The sequence below is a fragment of the Falco rusticolus genome, chromosome 10 (assembly GCF_015220075.1).
Source record: "Falco rusticolus isolate bFalRus1 chromosome 10, bFalRus1.pri, whole genome shotgun sequence".
Taxonomy (NCBI): domain Eukaryota; kingdom Metazoa; phylum Chordata; class Aves; order Falconiformes; family Falconidae; genus Falco; species Falco rusticolus.
The window spans coordinates 20,656,787-20,678,097 of NC_051196.1; the positions used below are offsets into that span (position 1 = coordinate 20,656,787).

The following is a 21,311-nucleotide window of genomic DNA, read 5'->3' on the forward strand; positions in this document are numbered from 1 at the left end:
GTGTGCATGGGCCTGGTGGCAGGGTGCCACCACAGCCCCTGGGGAGGGAGGGCCCTGTGACACCCATCGCCACACAGGGGCCATGCACAATGGAGGGGACACACCTGTCCCCAACCCCTCCACACACACTGTGCAACCCAGGGGGCTTCCCACCACCCCAGCACCCACACCAGGGGCCACCCAGGACACAGACCCCCAGCCAGAGCCCATGCACAGGGACAGGTGCTGCAAGCTGATGGTCTACTGAGATCCAGGGTGAGGGGTGCAGCCCCCCCCCCCGCCCCACAGGGCCAGTGGCGGGGTGGCAGCAGGGGTGGTCCAGGGCTGGGGAGCATGGCAGGGGGGCTGAGCCCCTCAGTACTTGCAGATGTAGGGCAGCTTCTTATTGCATTTCACACTTCTCCAGAGCCCATCTGTGGGGCGAGGGGGAGAAGGGGGGGGTTCAGCCTCGGCACCCAGCAGCACCCCCAGGCCCTGCCCCAGGGACCCGACTCTCACCCCCCGGTACCAGCCTCCACAAAGTGCCACATCCCAGCCCCCTACCCCACGAGGTCCCCGTGCGCCCTCCCCACACACCCACGAGCAGAGGCTCCCAGCACAGCCCCCCCAGGCCCTGGGTGCCCCCCGTGCCCCTCACCCCACTGACCCTGGGAGGAGAGGGTGGTGCAGCGGCTGACCAAGCACCGCGGGTGGCCGAACCGCCACTGTGAGTAGTTCCAGGGGCTGCCATCTGTCCAGCTGTAGTGCAGCTTGCCAGCCTGCGCGGGGGGGGCATGGCCGCGGGCACCCCTGGCACCGGCCATGGGGCACCCCGGGGGGCAGGCTGGGAGCACCCAGGGATGGGCACTGGGGACACCGGGACAGGGCTGGGACGCCCAGTGATGGGCACTAGGGACAGAGTTGGGGCAGCCAGGGTGGGCACTGGGGACAAAGAACAGGGCTGGAACACCCAGTGATGGGCACTAGGGACAGGGCTGGAGCACCCAGGATGGGCACTGGGGACACTGGGGCAGCGCTGGGACACCCAGGGTGGGGACAAGGGACAGAGGACAGGGCTGGGACACCTAGGGATGGGCGCTGGGGACACTGGGACAGGGCTGGGATGCCCAGGGTGGAGACAGAGGCAGGGCTGGGACACCCAGTGATGGGCACTGAGGACAGGGCTAGGGCACCCAGGGATGGGCACTGGGGATACTAGGGCAGGGCTGGTGCCCTGGGGCCAGGCAGGGTGCCACAAGGCCAGGGTGGGCCGTGGGTGTGGGGGGTCCCTTACCAGACGCTGGGTGATGGCCCCGATCCAGAGCTGCGAGGTGCCAGCAATGTGGCACCGTGCCTGCCTCTGCAGGTGGTGCTGTGGTGGCTGTGGATGGAGGCCAGGTTCCCTCTGTAGCACTGGATGCAGGTTTGCTGCGGTGGGGGGACACACACCAGTTACGGGGACACCAGGGTGGCACACGGTGCCCCCCACCCCAAACCACCCCCCCACCCATCCCTGGCCCGCCTGCGCGCTGTCAAAGGCCTGGTGGCGTACAACAAAGACATAGCGGCAGCTGATGGCACCCAGCGTGTTGGGGACATGGAGCACCCGTGTCTCACTCTCCAATGGGCACTGGGTGTCCTGCCCTGGCACCACCAGTCCTACCTTGGGGCTGGCACCAGCTGGGGACACCAGCAGGCATCAGCCCCAGCAGAGGGGTCGAGGGGGCACAAGGGGTGTCCCCACGGTGTCCCCGTGGGGTGGGCAGCCTAGCGGGCACTTACCAGGGTGGCGGGCAGAGGCCGAGCTCAGCAGGGCCAGGGTGAGGAGCAGGCAGGGCAGCATGGTGGGGCTGGGGGCACCAGCACCCTCAGTACCCTTGAGAGGGGCCATGACCGCAGTCAACCCAGTGCCCCTCTGCCACCCCCATGTGCCTTGTGCCCTGCTGCAACCCCCAGTGTCACCCTATCTTCCCCATATCCCCTGTGCCACCCCCCCATGCTTCAGTGTCCCTCTGCCACCCCAAGTGCCATTCCCAGTGCCACCGCACCCTCATGACAGCTCCAGTGCCACCCCCACAACCCCAGCACTCTCATGCCACTCCATGTCCCCCGTGTCCCTCTGCCACCCCATGTCCCTCACCTCCATCCTGCCCTTTTGCCCCACCATGCCCCCAGTGTCCCTCCACCATCTCCAGTGCCGCCCCGTGCCCCATCCCCTCTGCCCCTGCCATCACCCCCCAGACCCTGCACCTCCCATGTACCTGGCTCCCCGCTGTCATCTCTGAGACCCCCCATGTCCACCAAGCACCCTGTGCCACCTCACCCCCCACCATGTCCCCGTGGCACCCCAAAGCCACCCATGCCAGCCTCAGGGACACCCCCCTGCGGCTGGGAGCTGAGCCCACCCTGCTGCCCCCATCCCTGCTCCTCACCTGGGACTTGGGGGTGCTCTGCCCGCTGTCACACTTATAAGGGTGACAGGGCCATGTGTCCCTGACCGCAGCCTTGCGCCACTTGGGCCCCAGCTCCACTGCAGCCCCCACTCACCAGCCCCTGGGCACATGGGGGGACCCTGGGGCGCCCTGCCTGGCCACAGCACGGGGTGCATTTGGTCCAGGGGAGGGTGCTGCTGTGGGGGTGCACAGGGCATGGCGATGGGTGCTGGGGGGGTCAGGGGAGGGGCTGGGAGGTGTCAAGCCATGCGCTCTGCAGGGCTGGGTCAGGGGGTGCCTGGGGGTGTCAGGCCGGGGGGGCTGTGGGAAAACAGCCAGGCCGGACCCTGGGGGCCGCAGCCGTTGGGGAGGAAGTGGCCCTTGGGCAAGCGCTGCAAGGCAGGAGATGGTATCAGCACCCCAGCCCCGCAGTGGCCCCCCCAGGACTTGCTGCACCCAACTGCCCCACAGCCCCCACCTCTGGGCCCTGCCTCCCCCAAATATCCACAGCCCCCACCCATGTGTCCCACGCACCCCCCTGCAGCCCCCACCCTTGTGACCCCAGGCATGGCAGTGGGGAACCAGCGACATGGGGGGCATTGGGGGTGGCAGAGGGGCACTGAGGGACAAGGGGTGGCGCAGGGGACGTGGGGAGGATGGAGCGACACTAGGGTGGCAGCAGGGCACAAGGCACAGGGATTGTGGCAGGGGGGCACTGGGGACATGGGGTCTCCCCAGGGTGCCCAAGGGTGCTGGTGCCCCCAGCCCCTGCTCCAGGGCGGGTGGCAGGTGGCAGAGGAACGCCCCCCACTGCCAGCCCCCTGCCACCCCAGAGGGTCCCTGTGGGTACAGCCGAGGGGGACCACCCCTTCTGCTACACAGTGGTGACCAAGCTCCACACCTACATGGGCGCCCATGTGAGGGGGGCATGGGGTGCTGGCAGGTGCCAACCAGGAGCTGCTGAACCTGCCCTGCACCCACACCCATGGCATGCTCCGGATTGGGGCCGTCACCAGGGGTAGGGTGAGGGGCTGGGTGCTGGTTATGGGGTGCTGGGGCTGGTGTTGGGCTGGCCAGGGGGTGCTGCAGCTGGGGGCTAGCGGGGAGAGTGAGCAGCAGGGCTGGGTCTAGATTTGGGTGTAGGGTGCTGGGTGCCAGGGCTGTTTTTTTGGGGTGAAGGGCTGGATATTGGGTGCTGGGGCTGGTTTTGGGGGTGAGGGACTGGGAATGGGGTGCTGGGTGCCAGGTGCTGGGGCTGGTTTTGGGAGGCGAGGAGCTGGGTGCTGGGGCTGGTTTTGGGGTGCAAGGGTCTGGGGCTGGTTTTTGGGGGCAAGGGTCTGGGCATGGGGCATTGGGTGCCAGGTGGTGGGGCTGTTTCTGGAGGGCAAGGGGCTGGGTATGGGGTGCTGGGGCTGGTTTTTGGGGGCGAAGGTGCTGGGGCAGCGCGGGGGGGGGTGGGGGGTGCAGCAGGGGCTGTAGTGGGAGGACGCCAGCCCCTGGAAGCGGGTGCCCACCCAGCCCTGCCGCCTCTTCATTACCCGCACCACCCACCCTGAGGGCACCCACACCCCCACCCACCGTGCCACGTCACCCAGGCTCTGGGGGCACTGGGCCACCCCAAGGCTCTGACACTGGCCCCTGGGCCCGGACGGGCTCTGGAGAGGCAAGTTCTGCTTCCAGCTGCCCACTTCCTCTGCCAGTACTGGGGGCACCCAGGGATGCTGCCGTGCCTCCCCCAGTTCCTGAGGACCCACAGCAGCCCCTGTCCCTTACCCAGCTAAGAGGCTGTGTTCCTGTGTGCCGAGGGTCCTGGGAGGGAGTGGGGTGCCCAACCCCATAGCAGACACTGGAGAAGCCCTAGTGGCTGGGGGTGCTGGGATGGAACAGCACAGTGAGCAGAGGGGTCATCAATATTTATTCCCCCCACCCCAAACACGCCCCATCCCACTGGCACAGCACCCTGCGTGTGGGTGCTGTGTGTGGAGCTCAGTGGGGCATCTCGGTGGGGGTCTCGGCGCCTGGGGGTGCTGCGAGGGGGGTGCCAGCAGCCCCCAGCTCCTTGGCTCGCCGCCGGCACTCACGGGCCACCACCACGGGACTGACAAAGGCCACCAGCACCACAGCGATGAGCCCCAAGTTCACCTGGGGGGGTACTGTCAGTGCATGGGGCCAGGAGACTGGCCCCACCCAAGAGAGTGTCTGTGGGCCAGCCCCACAGCCCTCCCCCCAGCTCCCCTCTGCTAGGCACAAGACCCCCATTCCCCAAGAGGCAGGACCCCCATCCCGCTGTGGGGCACAACCCCCATCCCTCCCCAGGGCAGGACATGTTCCCCCATGGGGCAGGACCCCCATCCCTCCGCAGGGCAGGATGCATTCCCCCATGGGGCAGGACCCCATTGCTCCCAGGGGCAGCTGTGGGGTGGCCATGGGGCAGCCATGGGGCAGACACTTACATAGAAGGGGTCCCCGTGGAGCGGCCCGCGCACGAGAGCAATGCAGGGGTACTGCAGCAGGGCCACCAGCGCCGACAGTGCCATGGCCAGCCCGTACAGCTTCCCAAAGTGCTGCGGGGGGAACCTGCCCGGCCGGCCACCGTGTCACTGCTGCATCCTGACACCCCTGCCCCGCCGTCCCCACCATGACCCTGCCACCACCACCTTGTCCCTTGCCACCTCCTGACACTGCCACCATCCCCTGCCACCCCACTTGGCCCTACCACTGTCCCGTGCCATCCCAATGATGACCCTGCCACCATCCCCTGCCAACCTGTTCCCTCAACCCTAATCCCTACCACCCACACACAGTCCCCTGCCACCACCCCCTGCCACCCTGACCCAACCACCCTAACCCCACTGCCCTGCCCCCTGCCACACTGACCCCACCACCCTGTCCCCTGCTACCATCCCCTGCCATCCCTGCCTAGTTCCCTGCCACACTGACTCCCGCCACCACCACTGTAACCCCACTGCCCTGTCCCCTGCCACTGCCACCCTGACCGCTCCGCCCCGTGCCCCGCCAGCAGGGCAGCGGTGGCCGCAGGACTCACGCAATGGCCAGGAAGGCGGCGTTGCCCCCATAGAGGAAGGAGCGGCTGAGGACCTGCAGCACGAAGGTGGCAAACTGGACAGGCAGCACCGGCACCGCCGCGCAGATGGAGAAGAGCACACACTGCACCACTGTCACCACCAGTGACAGCACGGAGGCCCGCAGGTCAGCCAGCGCGCCCAAGGCTCCTGTGGGCACAGCAAGGTCAGGGCATGGAAGGCACACGTCCCCAAGCACCGCGGGATCTGGTCATGGCAGCGGTGGTACCCAGCCATGACCCCAGGGCACAGGGGGGACGTTGGTGGCATGGACGCACCCCAGGGACCCGTGGGGCCGGGGCAGGGGGTGCTGGGGCTGGTTACCCTCAGGGCGGGGGGTCTTGCCCCGCTTGTGTCGGTCAAGAATGAGGCCGTTCCATGGGGCACAGAGCACCCCGCAGAGCTGGGTGAAGGCGAAGGCGTTGGTGTAGGTGCTCACTGCGGGGAGACAACGTCAGGGCGGGGGCAGCACCCCACCACATTGTCCCCCTGTCCCCACCGCAGCAGCCGGGCCCTACCCAGTTGGCGGTCTCCGCTGGCCAGGTGATTGAGGAGGGGGTTGAAGGTACCAATGAAGAGGTAATGGCGCAGCTGCATGACGGAGAGCCAGGCCACGTGCCAAGCGAAGAGCTTCGAGCATATGCAGGCCCTGAAGGACACCCCGGGGGGGTCCCTGCCGCCTGCGCCCCAGGGCGTCAGGGTGGGGCACGGCCCCCGGCCCCGCCCCATCGGGCCCCGCCCCCAGGCCCACCCGCTACCCCCCGCGCCCCCCTGCGTGGCCACGCCCACCCCTCGACCTCACCCATGCACCGCCTGGGGCCGCACCTCCTTCATCTGCATAACCACGCCCACACCCCGACCATCCACAAGTAGCCACGTCCAGCCGGAGGCCACACCCTCTAAATTTGCACGGTCACGCCCACTCCCCGGGCCTCGCCCCCCTTCATCTGCATAGCCCCCGCCCACTGTTCGCCCCGGTGACCACGCCCACCTCGCACACGTGCCAGACACCAACATGGCCCCGCCCCCCGAGATCAGCCGCCCCGCCCCCGCACCTCGGGGGGCGCTGCCCTCCAGCGGGGTCTCCTCGGGGCCGGCCACCTCCGGCCGGCGCTTCTCCTCGTAGGTGCGGTACGACTTGGAGTGCCCCGGGCACCGCAGCCTGCCGCAGCGCCCGCCCGTCACCCACGGGATGGGACCCCCACCCACAAGGGGGGAAGCCCCCACCCAAGGGACAAGCATTGCCAACACCCAGGGACAGGACCCACTGACACCCATGGGATGGGACCCACCAGCACCCACCCCCCACGGGACAGGCATGGCCAGCACCCATGGGGATGGCACCCACCAGCATCCACGGGGGCAACCCATCAGCACCCACAAGGGAGGGACCCACAGATACCCATGGGATGGGACCCAGCAGAACCCACCGCCCATGGGACAGGCATTGGCAACACCCACGAGATGGGACCCACCAGCACCCACGGGGGGACACCCACCACCCACCCATGAGGTGGGACCCACCACCCACCCACAAGATGGGACCCACCACCCACAGGACAGGCACCCCGGCCCTGCGGGGCGCAGGCAGGGCCCCTACCCGTAGTTGTAGCCGGGGGGCAGCGGGTATGGGATGCGGGTGCAGGGCATGAGGAAGAGGGTGCGCAGCAGGTGCCAGGCGCTACAGGCCGCCATGAAGAGGAACATGGCTTTCAGGGACAGCCCATGCCCATACAGCACCTGGGGACAGTGACAGGCTGCCACCAGGACATGTCGGCCACCTGCCACCATCCCAGCCCCCTGTCCCCACATGTGGTCCCAGCTGTGACCCAGCTGTGCCAGCTCTGTCCCCAGCTGTCCCCGCAGTGACCATGGCGGGCCCCTGGGGACATCCAGCACCACCACCCCGGGCACTCACTGCCACATCACCCCCCACCCCATGCCCACCTTGACAATGAGGAAGGTGGCGGACGAGGAGTCAAAAGCCCCGTTATACAGGGTGATGATGATGGAGCGGTACTTCCCAAAGAGGTTGCCCACCTGGCATGGAGAGACACCCCCCGCCGGCACTGTCAGGACCCCCCCAGCACCGGGCAGGGTGCCCCAGCCAAGGGGGGGGTCAGGGTGCCGGGGAAACTCACCTGCATGTTGGTGAGAATGAGGAGGATGCCACCCACCGACAGCATGGACATGGCCGGGAAGAGCAGCACCGCCAGCTCTGGGAACGCAGGGGTCAGCAGGGACAACGGGGGGTCCCTGCCGGGTCCTCCCCCGGGGCTGGGGCCCCTCACGCCCATAGGGTCTCACCTGGGGTGGAGAAGGCGACGAGCAGGATCCCGCCGGTGTAGAGGGTGCTGAGGCATGGAGACAGAAGTGATATGTAGGGAGGGGTCCTGAGGGGCAGCTGGCACACCTGCACCCTGGCGCTGCTCTGCATCGGCACCCAGCACCCCAATATCTCATGGCGCTCCCAGCACCACTAGGCACCCTGGGACCAAGGGACAAGGGGATGCAGGAGGTCCCTGTGGTTACAGGGGTGCTGCGAGGAGACCTGAAGGTGTATGGGGGGCTGCAGGCAACGGGGGGGCATGGGACACACTGGGGACAGTTGGTGGCATTGTGGGAGAGGTGCCAGGGTGGGCTGTGCACCTCCAGTGCCCCAAAGCCAGCGCCCCGGGCTGGCACGGGTGCCCCCGCTGGGCTGACATGGGTGCTCCCCCCGCAGGCAGGGCCCTGCCTGCCCCACCCTGCCTGGCTGCCCCGATAACCACCCCGCTCTAGAGCGTCCCCTCCCAGCACCCTAAAAACAGCCCCTCGACCCCCCGGCACCCACGGGTGCCCCAGCCCTGCCTGCCAGCACTGCCCCCCGCACCCACTCACATGGCGATGAGGCGGGCGGTGGCGGTGCCAAAGCGGTCAAAGATGAAGCCCATGGGGAAGGTCATGAAGTTGTTCATGAAGGAGCCGATGGTGAAGACGAGGGAGAACTGCTCATCCTGCTCGCCGCAGCCTGCGGGGTGGCCGTCAGCGGGGACACAGCGACAGTGGGGACACGGGCATGCGGACAACAGGGATGTGGGGACAGCGGGACATGGGGACAGGGACAGCGCGGACATGGGACAGCACAAGGCATCAGGACAGTGGGGACAGCAGGGACATGAGGTGCTACAGTGGACAGGAAAAACAGGCACCTGAGGCACCAGGACAGTGGGGACATGGGACACCACTGGGCACCGGGCAGGGAGGACACATGCCACTTCAGGCCACCGGCACCACACAGACATGAGCCACTGGTACCCCGGGACACAAGCAGTTGGGGGACACAAGGCAGGGTGACAGCGGGGCCAGGGCCACCACAGGGACAGCGGTGGCCAGAGACCCTACCAGTCTGTGAGGTCTGGTTGTGGCTGGTGTTGGTGGGCTGGCATAGGTCCCTGAAGTAGTTCAGATCCTTGAGGACAAAGACGAGGGAGGCCCAGCCGAAGATGACACCGCAGAAGACCCCGCACTCCAGCAGCCCTGAGAGGAGGGTCCCCAGGCGCTTGGCCAGCCCCGCGCCCCCCCCCGCCATGTCACCGGCCTGGGGGATCCGTGCTGCACCTGGAGGGTGACAGACCGGGGTGTCACACCCATCCTGGCACCCACGCGCTGACACCCCCACACACCCAGCCAGCGTCCAGCACGCGGGGCTTGGCAGCACGTGGGGGCACATGGCCACTGGGCAAAGGCCACCACGGTCCCAGCTCTGCCCCTTGTCCCCGGCCGCTGGCACCGGTCCCCTGTGCACGCCGGGGCACAGGCAAGGACCCTGCTGGCGGCCGGGGCTTTGCACACACACGCTCACACGCATGCACGTGTGCTGGCACCCCCTGCGCCCAGGCACGCGCCCCCACCCACCTGCACAAGGCCGGGCCCTCCCGCCGTCGCCACCACCGCCGCGGAGTTTGGACCCTGGCACAGGGTGCCCGGGTCGCACACCGGCACCGCGCACACCCCCACCGGCACAGCCCCCCCACTAATCTCCCAGGAGCACCCACGGGCCCCCCCCGGGGCTGCTGGCACCTGATAGCAGCTCGGTGTCCCCGCCGCGCCGGGACCCCCCCCACGAGGCTCCCTATCGCCCCGCACCAGCCCGTCCCGGGGACCGGCTGCTTCCCGGGGCAGGCCTGGCACAGCTCCGCGGCACCGGCATGCCGCCAGGCACCCAGCTGCGTGCGCTGGGGGTACACCGGCACCCCCGGGCACCTGGCACGGCCGCTGGGAACCTGGCACGCCACGGCAGGGGCCCTGGCACCCGCCCTGGGAGCCTGGCCTGCTCCCTGGGGACACTGGCACGCTGCCGGGCACGTCGACACACCCCTTGCAGACACCGACACACCCCCCCGGGGGCCCCAGCACGCTGACAGGGACACCCACGCGTCCCTTGGGGGACACCAGCACATCCTTGGGACGCTGTGTCCCCCTGCCCTGGGGACCCTGGCATGCTGCTGGTGACCGTGACATGTTCTCTGGGGACACTCTTCCCCTCCACCAAGGACTCCATCGCCACCCTGGGGACGCTGGCACACTGCTGGTGGCCCACCACCCTCCTGGGGGGCCATCATGGCCAGGGGACACCTTGTCTGTCCCTGCCCACCCACTGGGACCTCCCGTCCCTCAGTGTCACGGGTGCGACCCCCAGCCAGGTGCCACTGACGCCACGTCCCTGTCAGCCAGGTGCCACCAGCGCCACATCCCCCTCACCTGCATCCCCCCACCCCACTCACCCACCCACTTTCTGCACCCGCCACGCCAGGCCCCCAGTCACCGTGTCCCCGTGTCACCGTCCCAAGGCCTGTGCAGCTGCAGCCGGTGTAATGGCCGCTAATGAGGCCTCATTACAGCAGCCGAGCGGCTAAAGATTAACCGGGCACCGGGGGCAGGTGGTGCCGACCCGCCGGGCCGGGGGGGGGCTGTGCTATCTTTAGCCGCCCCGCGGGGGCCGGTGGGGAGCCAGGGGACATCACCCTCCCGGCGCTGCTGTGGCACCCCACTGCACGGCAAGCAGCTGCCACGGGCACCCCAAGGTGCCACGTCACGAGTGTCACTGCCTGTGGCACCCTGAGACACCCAGTGATGGGTGTCACTGCCACAGGTGCCCCAAGACACCCAGTCATGGGTATCAGTTGCCACTCAACCGTACTGGGAAGCCCCAGCCATGCTGGTCTCCCCAAGCCGTACCGGTGTGCCCCAGCCATACTGGTGAGCCCCCTATGGGGGAGCAGGAGGTTCGGGGCCCTTGGCACCGGTGACTCCAGTCCCTCCAGCCACATTGGCCCTGCCGTGTCCCCCCAGCTCACCCTGAACTGTGACAGAGGTGCAGGTGGGGACAGGGGACGCCCCCCCGCCCAGTCCCCCTAGCAGCAAGGGCGTCCTGCCCGCTTGGGCCTCGCTCCAGCTCCTCCAGCCTCTTTCACTGTAATTATTAATTGTAACAAAGGCCGGTTCTTCCCTGCGGGGACTGCCCAGTCCCCAGGCAGCCAGCTCGTGGCTTCTCCAGAAGCTGCTATGGGGCTGGGCTGGGGGTGCCCTGTGGGTCACCAGGGTGTGCAGCACCCCTGCTGCAGAGCGTGAGGTGCCCTTGCGGTGAGCATTGCCAGCGCCCCACAGAGCAGGGGTAGGGGCAGTGGTGTGGGGCAGGCAGGCGGCGGCGGCAGCCCTGGCTGTGGGGACTTTGCCCGTGCACGTGTGGTGGGGGGACACGTGTGGCAGGGGGGATACACGTGCCCCTGGGGGTGGGCAGCCATAGGGCAGATCTGTGCCAGCGCTCATAGCCCGCCCCATGCTGTGGTGGCACCAGGGCAAGGCCCTAGGGTGCTGGGGGTGAGTGTGGGACACACAGGGGCAGAGGGACAAGCAGGGGGCAGGGGGCATCCCCCTGGGCACAGCCCTGCCCCACGGTCCCGGGGCCCACACAGCTCCATGGCCAGGCCTGCCACACATACCCCAACCCCCCCCCCATCAGCCCCCATCACGTGCACTCAGCCCCCCAGCTCATGGTCCCCAGCCCTGTGACCCCCACGGCCCACAGCCCCCACAGCCCCCCAGCTCACGGCCCACAGCCCCCATGGACCGCAGCCCCCACAGCCCCCAGAGCCCCACAGCTCATGGCCCCCAGCTCCATGGCCACCCCACCACCTCAATCCACACGCCCACCCCACTCCCAGCCCCCCAGCCTCCATGGTCCCCACAGCCCCATGGCCCCCGGCCTCACAGCCCCATGGCTCTCCCGCTTATGGCCCCCAACCCCCATGGCCCCCCAGCTCATAGACCCCAGCTGCCCCATCCCATCCCCACGGGCCCCAGCTCCTCCCACCCCAGCCCCACGGCCCCTACGGCCCCCACAGCCCCCAGCTCACGGCCCCCAGCCCCCCTTCCCATCCCCACGGCCCCCAGATCCCCCTCCCATCCCCACGGCCCGGGACCATCCGGGCCCCCGCGCTCCCCCGCGGCTCCTCCCGCCGCCCCCCCGGGTGCTGCTCACCGCGGCCCGGTGCGCGGGCGGCCCCCCCGCAGCTGCCGGCCCGGCCCGGTGGGGCCCGGCGGGGCCCGGTGCCGCCGGTGCTGCCCGCCCCTCCCCGGCAGCGGGCGGAGCGGAGCGGAGCGGAGCGGCCCGGCCCAGCCCCGCCTCCCGGGCGCGGCGGGGGGCGGGGGGGGGAGGCGGCCCCGGTGGAGCAGCCCCGGGGGTCGCTCCGTGGGTCCGCCCCGGCGGGGCTGTCCCGGCCGAGAGCCTCCTGACGGCGTGCCGCTGCCCCCCCCACGGGGCCCCCCGTGCCCCTCGTGGGTGAACGACCCCCTGCCACCCCCGGTGTGGCCCGTCCCCACCTCCGGGAGGGCCACCTCCTTGGCTGGTGTCCCTGAAGTGTCCCCAGCTGCAGCCGCCCCGGGGCCACCCTGGGGTCACCTTGAGTCACCCCTGGGCTCCCCTTGGGCCACCACCCGCTGAGGTGGGCTCGGCCCCTTCCCCCAGATCACAAGGGACAGGACGAGGGGGAGCGGTCACACCGGGGCAGGCTGGTGAAGGGGCAGCAGGGGCAGTGGCCTCATGAGAGGGTGTCCAGCACCCCAGCAGGCTGCCCGGGGGGGAGTCACCGTCCCTGGGGGTGCTTCAAAACGGCATGGGTGCAGTGCTGGGGGACACGGGTCAGTGGTGGCCTTGGCAGCGCTGGGGCAGTGGTTTGACTCGATGGTTTGAAGATATTTTCCAATCTAAAGTGTCCTGTGATTCTCTGATTCTGACCTTGAGCCACCCTTGGGTGACTCTTGGGTCACTTTTGCACCAACCTGGAGTCACCCTTGGGCCACTCCTGGGCCACCCCAGCTGTGCCATGCAGAGCCAGCCCCTGGCCAGCCCCCCCATGCCACCCCCAGCATGCCATCCTGCCTGTGCTCTGTCAGGCCCTGCCTTGTCTCTGGCCACTTGTGCCTGCTGCCACTCCTCCCCTGACCATGTTGTCACCTGAATGTCCTCGGCACCAGCCCCACAGCCTGTCTGGCCCTGTGGTCCCCTGCTGCCACCCTACCTGGGGCATCCCCTGTCTCTGCCATCACCCTCCCTTTGGCCAACTAGGCCATGTGCGTTCCCCTGTCCTCTGGCCGCCCCATCCATCTGCCACTGGTACTTGCAGCCACCCATCCTGTGCCCTCCTGTCCCACCCCTCCAGCCAGCTGCTTGTCTGCTTGGCCACCCACCTGTGTGTCCATCACCAATCCACCTGCCCATCAGCCATCTGTCTGTCCATCACCCACCTGTCTGTCCATCACCCATCCATCTGTCTGTCACCCACCCATCTGTCCATCTTCCATCCATCTGTCCCCCTCCAACCACAACTCCATCCTTCCTCACGCCCATCCAGCCATCCATCTGTCCAGCCGCCCATCTGGCTGCCCATCACCTGCCCTGCCCGCATCCTGGCAGCCTTCCTGCCCTTCCCTCTGTCCGTCTGTCTGTCTGTCCTGCCCACCTCTCCAGCTGTCCCTCGCTCGTCTGTCCATCCATCTGTGTCTCCGGCTGTCTCTCACCTGGCTGTCCTCCCCTCTGGCTGTCCCTCACCTGTCTGTCCATCGGTCCGTCCTCCCCACCAACTGTCCCTCACCTGTCCGTCCTCCCACTTGCCCCACCATGACCCCCACCACCCACCTCTGCCCACCTGGGCCTGGCTGGTGGCACCAGGCCTGTCCCTCTACCCACCACATCCCCAGGTCCCCCTGGGCGGGCAGGCGCAGGTACCCACTGTGCAGGCCCCAGGGGGTGGGGGATCCTCCCCTGCCACGGCTCCCGGGGTGCCCCTGCGAGGGCCCATGCCGGGACGATGGGGGCACCGACGGGGCGGGGAGCGGATGGCGGCCCCTGAGTCAGCCCCGCGTCGCCCCCGCCGCCGCCCACGGGTGCCCGCCGCGCCAGCTTGTGGTATTTCGCTCGCCGGGAGCCGCGCCGGAGACGGTGCCGCAAACACGCTGCCGGTGCCAGCTCGCGCCGCCGCAGCCTGGCGCGGCCACGCGTGCCCCCCCCACGCGGCTCGGCCCGGGGCTGGCGGCGCGCGGCCCCGCGAGGCGGTTCGCGCGGCCCCGGGTGGGAGCGGCACCATGGACAGCGCCGGTGGCACCGCGGACAGCGCCGCGGTCCCGCGTGGGCGTGGATCGGGGCGCCGCGTGCCGCCCGCGCGGGCCGCCGCCCGGCCCGGGGGCAGCTCGCGGACCCGCCCGTGGGCAGCTCGTGCAAGGGTCCCCGCCGCCCGCCACCGGTCCCGGGACCGCGCGAGGGACCCCGCCCGCAGCGTCCCGCGCTCAGAGCCCCCCCCCGCGCCGGCCCCGCCTCGCCCGTGGGGGCGCCCGCCACCAAGCCCCGCGTCCGCAGCGGCGATCGCCCCCCGGGGGTCCCGCGGTGCGGCCCCCGCTCCCCGCCGGGGGTCCCCCGCGGTCCCCCCCCGCTGCGTGGAGCGGGGCGGGCCGGCCCGGGAAGGGTTAAGCGGCGGGGCCGGCGGCGGGGGGCGGAGCGCGGCCGCCCCGGGATAAGGCGCGGCGCGGGGCAGGGCTCAGCCCCACCGGAGCCGCGGGCAGAGCTGTGCCGAGCCCGAGCCCACCCGTGCCCGCAGCCCACCCGTGCCATGCCCCGGGGCGGCGGCGGCTGCTCCCGGCGGGGCGGCGGCGGTGAAGGGGGCCAGCAGCTCCCCCGGCACCGGCCATGAGCCCCCGGGCAGCGGGCAGCGCCTGAGAGGCGGCCCCGCCATGCGGCCCCCCACGGCTCTGGACCTGCCCCAAGGTAGGCGTGGGGACGGCCGGGGGGGCCCACGGGGGTCGGGTGAGCCCCGTGGGTGGGGGGCTGCCGCCCTGCAGAGCACGGTCCCGGCCTGGGGGGGGGCCGGGCTCTCGGGGTGCCCCGCGGTGCGTGAGGAGCCCGGGGCCGCCCCAGGGCGCGCAGCCACGCGTGGGGGCACCCCAGCGTGCTCCCCCCGCCACCCAGGGGCTGCCCGGGGCCAGACCGGCCCGGCGTCGGGGTGCCCCTCGACCCCCGCGATGCCCCGTGCAGCTCAGGGACTCGCCGCCCCGCGCGTGGGTGCCACGGTACCCGCGGGGTCCCCGGTGCCACGCCGGGGTGCGCAGTCCCGGGTGCGGGCGCAGCCCCGGCGCGCCCCTGGCTGCCCATGGGGTGCCCGGTGCCACCCCCGCCTGGCTCGGGGGTGTCCCACGACCCGGGGGGTCCCCAGTGCCGCCCCGGGGCGCACAGCACAGCGCGTGGGTGCCTCACGACCTACGGGGCGCCCAGGGCGGCACCGGGGTGCATCACCCGGCGTGGCGGTGCCCCGCGCCCCACGGGTTCCCCGGCGCTGCCCCCGGGACGACCCGCCCGCCGTGGCGGCGCCCCGCGCCCAGCCGGTGCCCCGCGTGGGCAGCGCTGGGTTGCAGAGTGCCCGGGTCACCCCGCGGGGGGTGCTGGGGGCTCAGTGGGGGACCCACGGGCGGCGCGCCCGTTCCGTGCCCGGACCGGGGCGGGAGGAAGAAGCGGTGCCCGGGAACCGGTGACTTCAGCTCCCAACTGAGTCAGCCCGCGGCGAGGGGGAGTGACAGATGGGACGCGGGTGGGGGGCGCACGCCGGCACGGGGCGCCGGGGGAGGGGGGCGGCGCTGAGCAGCTGCGCCGGACGCCTCCGTGGGTGGGTGGGGGTGTGTCCCCCCCCTCGAGGCGCACCGGGGGAGGGGAGGGAGGGCGGGCCACCGCCCCCCCGCCCCCTCCCCCGCCGGTACCGGCGGCTGGGAGCATCCACGCATCCCCGGGCGTGGGGCCAGGCCGACGGGCTGAATTATGGATGAAGCGCTCGGGTTGCAGCCGGAGGAGGGCGGCGGGGGGATGGACGCGGGGGGGGGAAGGGGAGCAGGGTAGGGGGGGTGGGGAGCGGCGGCGCTGAGCACCCGGAGCGGCGGCGGCGCGTGTCACTGGCGAGAGCGTCAGCCTGCGCCCACGCGCGCGCCGCCCCGCACGTGGCCGCGGCACGCGCGCACGTGGCACCGCCCCGTTGTCGGGGGGCGCGCGTGGGGGGGTATGGCCCCCCGAGGGGGCGGGGATCGTCCCAGGGGTGCGTGGCCCCGTGGGGGCAGCGGTAGCCCTTAGGAGGTCCCCAGGGAGCGTGGCCCCCTGGGGTGGGCACCTTCCCGTGGGAGCGTGGCCACGAGGGGTGGCCTGGGGCCCTGGGAGGTCCAATGGCCCCCAACTGCAGGGACGGCCCCCGGGGACCCAGGGACACAACAGCCACTGAAGCAGTGTCTTCTTGGGGTGCCCACACCTGTGAGGTGGGCACGGCCCTATGCGGCAGCATAGCCTGGGGGGGGGTCTGCGGGGCTGACATCATCCTGGGGGCTCCCAGGGGTGTCCGGCCCGCTGGGGTGGGCATGGCCTTGGTGTCCTCCTAGAGGACCATGGCCAACGTGGGTGGTCATGGCCCTTGAGGTTCTCCCGGGGGACCACGGCCCCATGGGGTGGGGAAGGCCCTGGGGGCTCCTCAGGGTGCTCAGCCCTATGGGGTGGGCATGGCCTTGGGGTTCTGGGGCACTGCGCAGGCGGGCACAGCCCCGGGATGCTCTGTGGGGTGCGGATCCTAGGGCACCCCTGCCCCAGAGTCTGTGTTGGGAGGACCCCGCCGGGGCGGTGGGCATGGGGGGGCCGGGCCGGGGCAGCGCCCCAGTGCCCCGCGCTGACGCCCCGCTGTGCCCTCAGGCGGGCGCCTGGCGGCCCTGCTGCTGGCGGCGCTGGCGTGGGTGCCCGGCGGGGCGCACGCCTGCCCCGCGCTCTGCACCTGCTACGTCTCGCCGCCCACCGTCAGCTGCCAGGCCAACAACTTCTCCTCGGTGCCCGCGGGGCTCCCGCCCGGCGCCCGCCGCCTCTTCCTGCAGAACAACGTCATCGGGGCGCTGCGGGCTGGCACCTTCGGGCCCAGCACCGTCACCCTCTGGCTCTACTCCAACAACATCTCCTCCATCCAGCCGGGCACCTTCCGCCACCTGCCCGCCCTGGAGGAGCTCGACCTGGGTGACAACCCCCACCTCCGCGTCCTGGCCCCCGACACCTTCCATGGCCTCCGGCGCCTCCAGGCCCTGCACCTCTACCGGTGTCAGCTGGCCAGTCTGCCCAGCGCCATCTTCCGCGGCCTCCACAGCCTCCAGTACCTCTACCTGCAGGAGAACGGGCTGCTCTACCTCCAGGTCTGCCACAGCCCTGGGGCTGCCCCATGGCCGCGGTGGGATGCCCATGTTTTGGGGAGGGGGGGTGGCGCCTTCAAGGGCATGGGCACAGGTCTAGGCTCTGTGGGAGACCCGGAGCTGGGACGCAGGACAGGGTGATGGGGGACACCCGCGAAGCCGGGACTTGGGGCAGTGGTGCCCATGGGGCAAGGCGATGGGAGATGCTCACAAACAGGGCAATGGGTGCTGTCTACAGGACGAGGACATGGGGCTGGGCTCCGGGGGCAGCCCACGGAGCAGGGAGATGGGGCAGGGCTCTGCAGGACACACACTGGCAGGGCTCTAGGTGACACCCACTGTGCGGGAACCACGGGGGCAGGGCTGAGGGCTCCCCAGTGGGGCCTCATGCCCCATATCCACCCCCTCTCTCCCTCCATCCCCCGCAGGACGACCTCTTTGCCGACCTGGCCAACCTGAGCCACCTCTTCCTACACGGGAACCGTGTGCGGGCGCTGTCGGAGGGCGTCTTCCGAGGGCTGCCCAGCCTGGACCGCCTGCTGCTGCACGCCAACCGCCTGGTTGCCATCCACCGCCGCGCCTTCCGGGGCCTGGCCCGCCTCACCATCCTCTACCTGTTCAACAACAGCCTGGCAGCGCTGCCTGGGGACCCGCTGGCCGCCCTGCCAGCCCTCCAGTTCCTGCGCCTCAACGCCAACCCCTGGGCCTGCGACTGCCGCGCTCGCCCGCTCTGGGCCTGGTTCCGTCGCACCCGTGTCTCCAGCTCCCCCGTCACCTGCGCCAGCCCCCCGCACCGCCGCGGCACTGACCTGCGGCACCTCCGCCCCCGCGACTTCGACGCCTGCCCCGAGGAGGAGGAGGAAGAGGAGGAGGAAGCTGGCGATGGCGGTGGTGGGGTGGTGGTAATGGGTACCCCCGGCCGGGCGCTGGGCCGCCCCGGCACCCTCCCGGCCGCGCCGCCCTCCGCCTTCTACCGTGATGGCCTGCCCCCCCACGACTTGCGGGGACCCCAGCCCCGGCCACCCCCCCCTTCCCGTGACTCCCATGGCCCCCCCAGGGATGTCCGCTGCCCCCAGGCACCCTGTGCCCCCACAGCTGCCACTGCCCCCCGCCAGCCCCCCATCCTCCTGCCCCTCCTGAGTCTGCTCTTGCCCCGGCTCTGAGCCATCCCCCCCGGCATCCCAGGGGGGTCCTGGCTCCTCAGGGTGCCTGTGACCTCCTTCTCCCCGGGGGGGCCCTAGAACTGTGGGGGGTGGCTGTGGGGGGGGAGGGGATGCGCAGGATGCAGGGGGTCCCCCCCCATCCTGAGTGGGAAAAACCCGCAACAGGAACCAAAAGGTGGGAAATTATTTATTAAAAATTGTCTTATTTTGGGAGAGCGGGGCCTGGCTCCTGCGGGGGGGGCACGGCGGGGCACTGCCTTTCCAGGTCACTGCCTGCTCCTCCTGAAATATTGATGGCACTGCTGCTGCGCCCGGGCGGCTGGAGGACAGCAAGGCATGCACAGCTCCCTGCAGGGATGGGGGGGTTGGAGAGACACCCCCCACAGTGCTGCACCCCCAAGTCGTGGGCTCTGCATGCACAAGCCCCTGTGCATTGCGCACCCACTGCCGTGTGGCACCCGCCACCGCAGGGCCTGGTGACGTGCCCACTGTCGCCCTGCACCCTTCACAAGGGTGCTGGCACTGCAGGCAGGAGTAACAGGAGCCACGGGGCACAGTGCACCCCCACCGTTACCTGCACGGCCTGACCCACTTCCCAGCAGCCACCGCCCACACCACTGGGCTGTGGGAGGGCATCACCACTGCAGGTGCCCTTCACCCAGGGTCGGGGTGCCCCTGTGCTGGTGTAGCTCTCTGGGTGTCCATGCATGTGTGTCCCTTGTCCTCTCTGACCATCCCTGTGGGTGCAGGGGCATGTCTGTGCCTGTCCGGGCTGTCCCTGCTCAGGCACCCCCCTCATCCCTCCCGTGTGGGTGTCCCTGCCTGGTCCCCCTGTGTGCCCCCAACCGGGGCTGGGTGTTTCCCAGCCCTCCAGGGTGTCCCTGCATGCCTGTCTCTTTCCAGCTGCTCCAGGGCTGTGTCCCTCTGCGGGGTCCCCCCCCGGCCATCCCCCCACTGGCCAGCAGACAGGCAGGGGCAAGGGATTACAAGGGGCTCAGCCCGGCTCTGCCTAATCCTGGGGATTACATGGGCTGGGCCTGCCTGGGGTGGGGGGGCCACCCCCAGGCGTGCCCCCCTCAAGGACACAGCATGTGGCAGCTGGGGACAGCAAGTGGGGGGGGCTTCCCAGCAACATCTGCCAGCTTCAGCATGTACCCCGAGACATCACCAGGGGGGGTGGGGGTGGGGGAAGGACAAGGAAAGCAAACCAGCTGGCCCAATGCATCCAGTTTATTGGGGTGAGAGGGAGCAGGGGGGCCGGGGCAGTCAGGCCGTGCCAGTGCCCTGCTGCATGCGCTTGAGGAGCTCCTCATCCTGCAGCGACAGCTCCGTCAGCTTCTTGCCCATCCTCTCATGGACCTCCAGGTACTTGGCCACGCAGCGGTCCAGGCACACGCTCTCCCCCTTCGACAGCTCTGCGTCCTTGTAGTAGGGGGGGACGCACTTTCGGTGGCACGCCTGCGTCATCCTGCACCGCACCGCACCCTCAGCCCCTCACCAGCCCTGCCACACTCAGACCTGGCCCCCGGCCCCAAGCCCCAGCGCCCCGACACCACAGCCATCCCCCAGTGTCCCCCCCACTTCCCAGGCACCACCTTGTGCCACCAGCACTCCCCAGTACCCCTCTGTGCCCCGCCCCAGCCTTGAGCACCCCCCCAATGCTCCCCACTCTATGCGGTCCCCAACACACCCGGGTACCCACAACGCCCCCCCATCCCCAGGCACTCTCGGTGTCCCCCGCTGCTCCGGGCACCCCCGGTGCCCCTAGCACCTCAGCCCCATGCCCCAGGGTCACCCCAGTGCCCCCAGCTCCACCCGGGACCCGCCAGTGCCCCCAGCTCACACACACACACACCCCCATCCCCGGGCCGTCCCGGTACCTCCGACTCCCCCCGGGACCTCCGGCCTTGGGACCCGCCAGTGCCCCCAGTTCCCCCCGGGATCCCCGAGTCCCCCCGCTGCTCCCCCGGCAGGGCGCACCGGTTGTACATGTCGGCCATCATGTCAACCTCCAGCTCGGCCGCCAGCTGCTGGGCCCGCAGCGGGTCCATGGCGGCCGGGCCCGGCTCGGTTCAGCCCGGCCCGGCCCGGCCCGGCTCGGCTCGGCTCGGTTCAGCCCGGCCCGGCCCGGCTCGGCTCGGCTCAGGTCGGCACCGGACAGCACGTCTCTGGCGCCGCGGCGGCTCCCGGCAGGAACCACGTGAGCGCCGCACTTCCGCGCACACGTCGAAGCGCCCCGCCTCGCCGCCGCCTTGGGCCATTAGGGGCCGGCGGAGCGGGAGAGCGGCCCGGCGCGCCCGGCGCTGATAGGCCGCTGCCGTAGTGGGCGAGGCGGCGGCGGCGGCCGGGGCGGGGAAGGCGCGGCCTTGGCGAGGGGCGGGGCCAGGCCGGGTCCGGCTGTGCGCACGTGCCTGGGACCCCCCAGTGCCCCCCCGTGCCTGGCATCCTCCCTGTCCCCCCGTGTACCCTCTGTGCGTGTGACCCCCTGTGTCCCCCCAAGTCCGCCGTGTGTCTATGACACCCCCGTTTCCCCCCACGTGCCTCACACCCCCCATGTCCCCGTGTCCCCCGTGTGCCTCTGTCCCCCCATGTTCCCCATATGACCGTGGCCCACCGTGTCTGCCTGAGCCCCTCGTGTGCCCGTGTCCGGCTGTGCCCCCCATGTGCCCGTGACCACCGGTGTGTCCCCCCACATCCCCCTGTGTCCTCCGCTCGTCTGTGTCCCCCGTGTCACCCGTGTGCCCGTGTCCCCCACGTCCCCCGCGTGTCCGTGCCCCTCGGTCTCCCTTTCCCTCCCTGGGGTACCCGTGGCCCCCCGACCGCTGGCTGAGTGCCCCTGCCCCCTCCCCGTGGGCTCCTTTGGGGTGTCCCCGGTGGCGGCGTGTCCCCCGCCCACGTGCCCCGGCCGCTCCGCGCCCGCG

The 21,311-nt window shown here is 70.7% G+C and overlaps 4 protein-coding genes across 11 annotated transcripts in view; 2 read left to right on the top strand and 2 right to left on the bottom strand.

Moving 5' to 3' along the window:
* Positions 1–219: 219 nt before the first annotated feature.
* On the bottom strand, positions 220–12,100 carry SLC43A3 (solute carrier family 43 member 3). Of its 6 annotated transcripts, XR_005106477.1 has the most exons (16): positions 10,834–10,853; positions 8,879–9,094; positions 8,375–8,504; positions 7,802–7,848; positions 7,636–7,712; positions 7,442–7,534; positions 7,095–7,234; positions 6,550–6,656; positions 6,013–6,174; positions 5,819–5,932; positions 5,458–5,644; positions 4,865–4,988; positions 4,185–4,284; positions 1,274–1,407; positions 647–758; positions 220–413 (listed from the first exon to the last, which is right to left on the bottom strand). XR_005106477.1 is itself a non-coding variant. In XM_037402069.1 (14 exons), exons 3-14 carry the CDS (start codon positions 9,063–9,065, stop codon positions 4,398–4,400), a joined length of 1,524 nt encoding a protein of 507 aa, XP_037257966.1. In that variant the 5' UTR covers positions 9,066–9,094; positions 10,834–10,949; positions 12,018–12,095; the 3' UTR covers positions 4,308–4,397. The 6 variants fall into 6 exon arrangements, 4 of the variants coding, with proteins under 4 accessions (XP_037257966.1, XP_037257964.1, XP_037257963.1 ...); XR_005106478.1 differs by lacking the exon at positions 647–758; XM_037402069.1 differs by lacking the exons at positions 220–413; positions 647–758; positions 1,274–1,407; positions 4,185–4,284 and adding exons at positions 4,308–4,553; positions 12,018–12,095 and having other exon boundaries at positions 10,834–10,949.
* Positions 12,101–14,554: 2,454 nt separating this feature from the next.
* Positions 14,555–18,603, top strand: RTN4RL2 (reticulon 4 receptor like 2). The gene is made up of 3 exons (XM_037402820.1): positions 14,555–14,795; positions 16,746–17,230; positions 17,656–18,603. The coding sequence occupies exons 1-3, from the start codon at positions 14,762–14,764 to the stop codon at positions 18,388–18,390; spliced, it is 1,254 nt and encodes a 417-aa protein (XP_037258717.1). The 5' UTR covers positions 14,555–14,761; the 3' UTR covers positions 18,391–18,603.
* A 999-nt stretch (positions 18,604–19,602) lies between these two features.
* TIMM10 (translocase of inner mitochondrial membrane 10) lies at positions 19,603–20,611 on the bottom strand. Of its 3 annotated transcripts, none has more exons than XM_037402823.1 (3): positions 20,538–20,611; positions 20,371–20,507; positions 19,603–19,858 (listed from the first exon to the last, which is right to left on the bottom strand). In XM_037402823.1, exons 2-3 carry the CDS (start codon positions 20,439–20,441, stop codon positions 19,657–19,659), a joined length of 273 nt encoding a protein of 90 aa, XP_037258720.1. In that variant the 5' UTR covers positions 20,442–20,507; positions 20,538–20,611; the 3' UTR covers positions 19,603–19,656. The 3 variants fall into 3 exon arrangements, with proteins under 3 accessions (XP_037258720.1, XP_037258721.1, XP_037258719.1); XM_037402824.1 differs by having other exon boundaries at positions 20,371–20,499; positions 20,535–20,607; XM_037402822.1 differs by lacking the exon at positions 20,538–20,611 and having other exon boundaries at positions 20,371–20,526.
* Positions 20,440–21,311, top strand: part of SMTNL1 (smoothelin like 1) — a 3,351-nt gene continuing 2,479 nt past the window's right edge. Inside the window, exon 1 of the mRNA XM_037402642.1 lies at positions 20,440–20,460. Coding sequence (XP_037258539.1) covers positions 20,440–20,460 — 21 coding nt within the window. The remainder of the gene's footprint in view (positions 20,461–21,311) is intronic.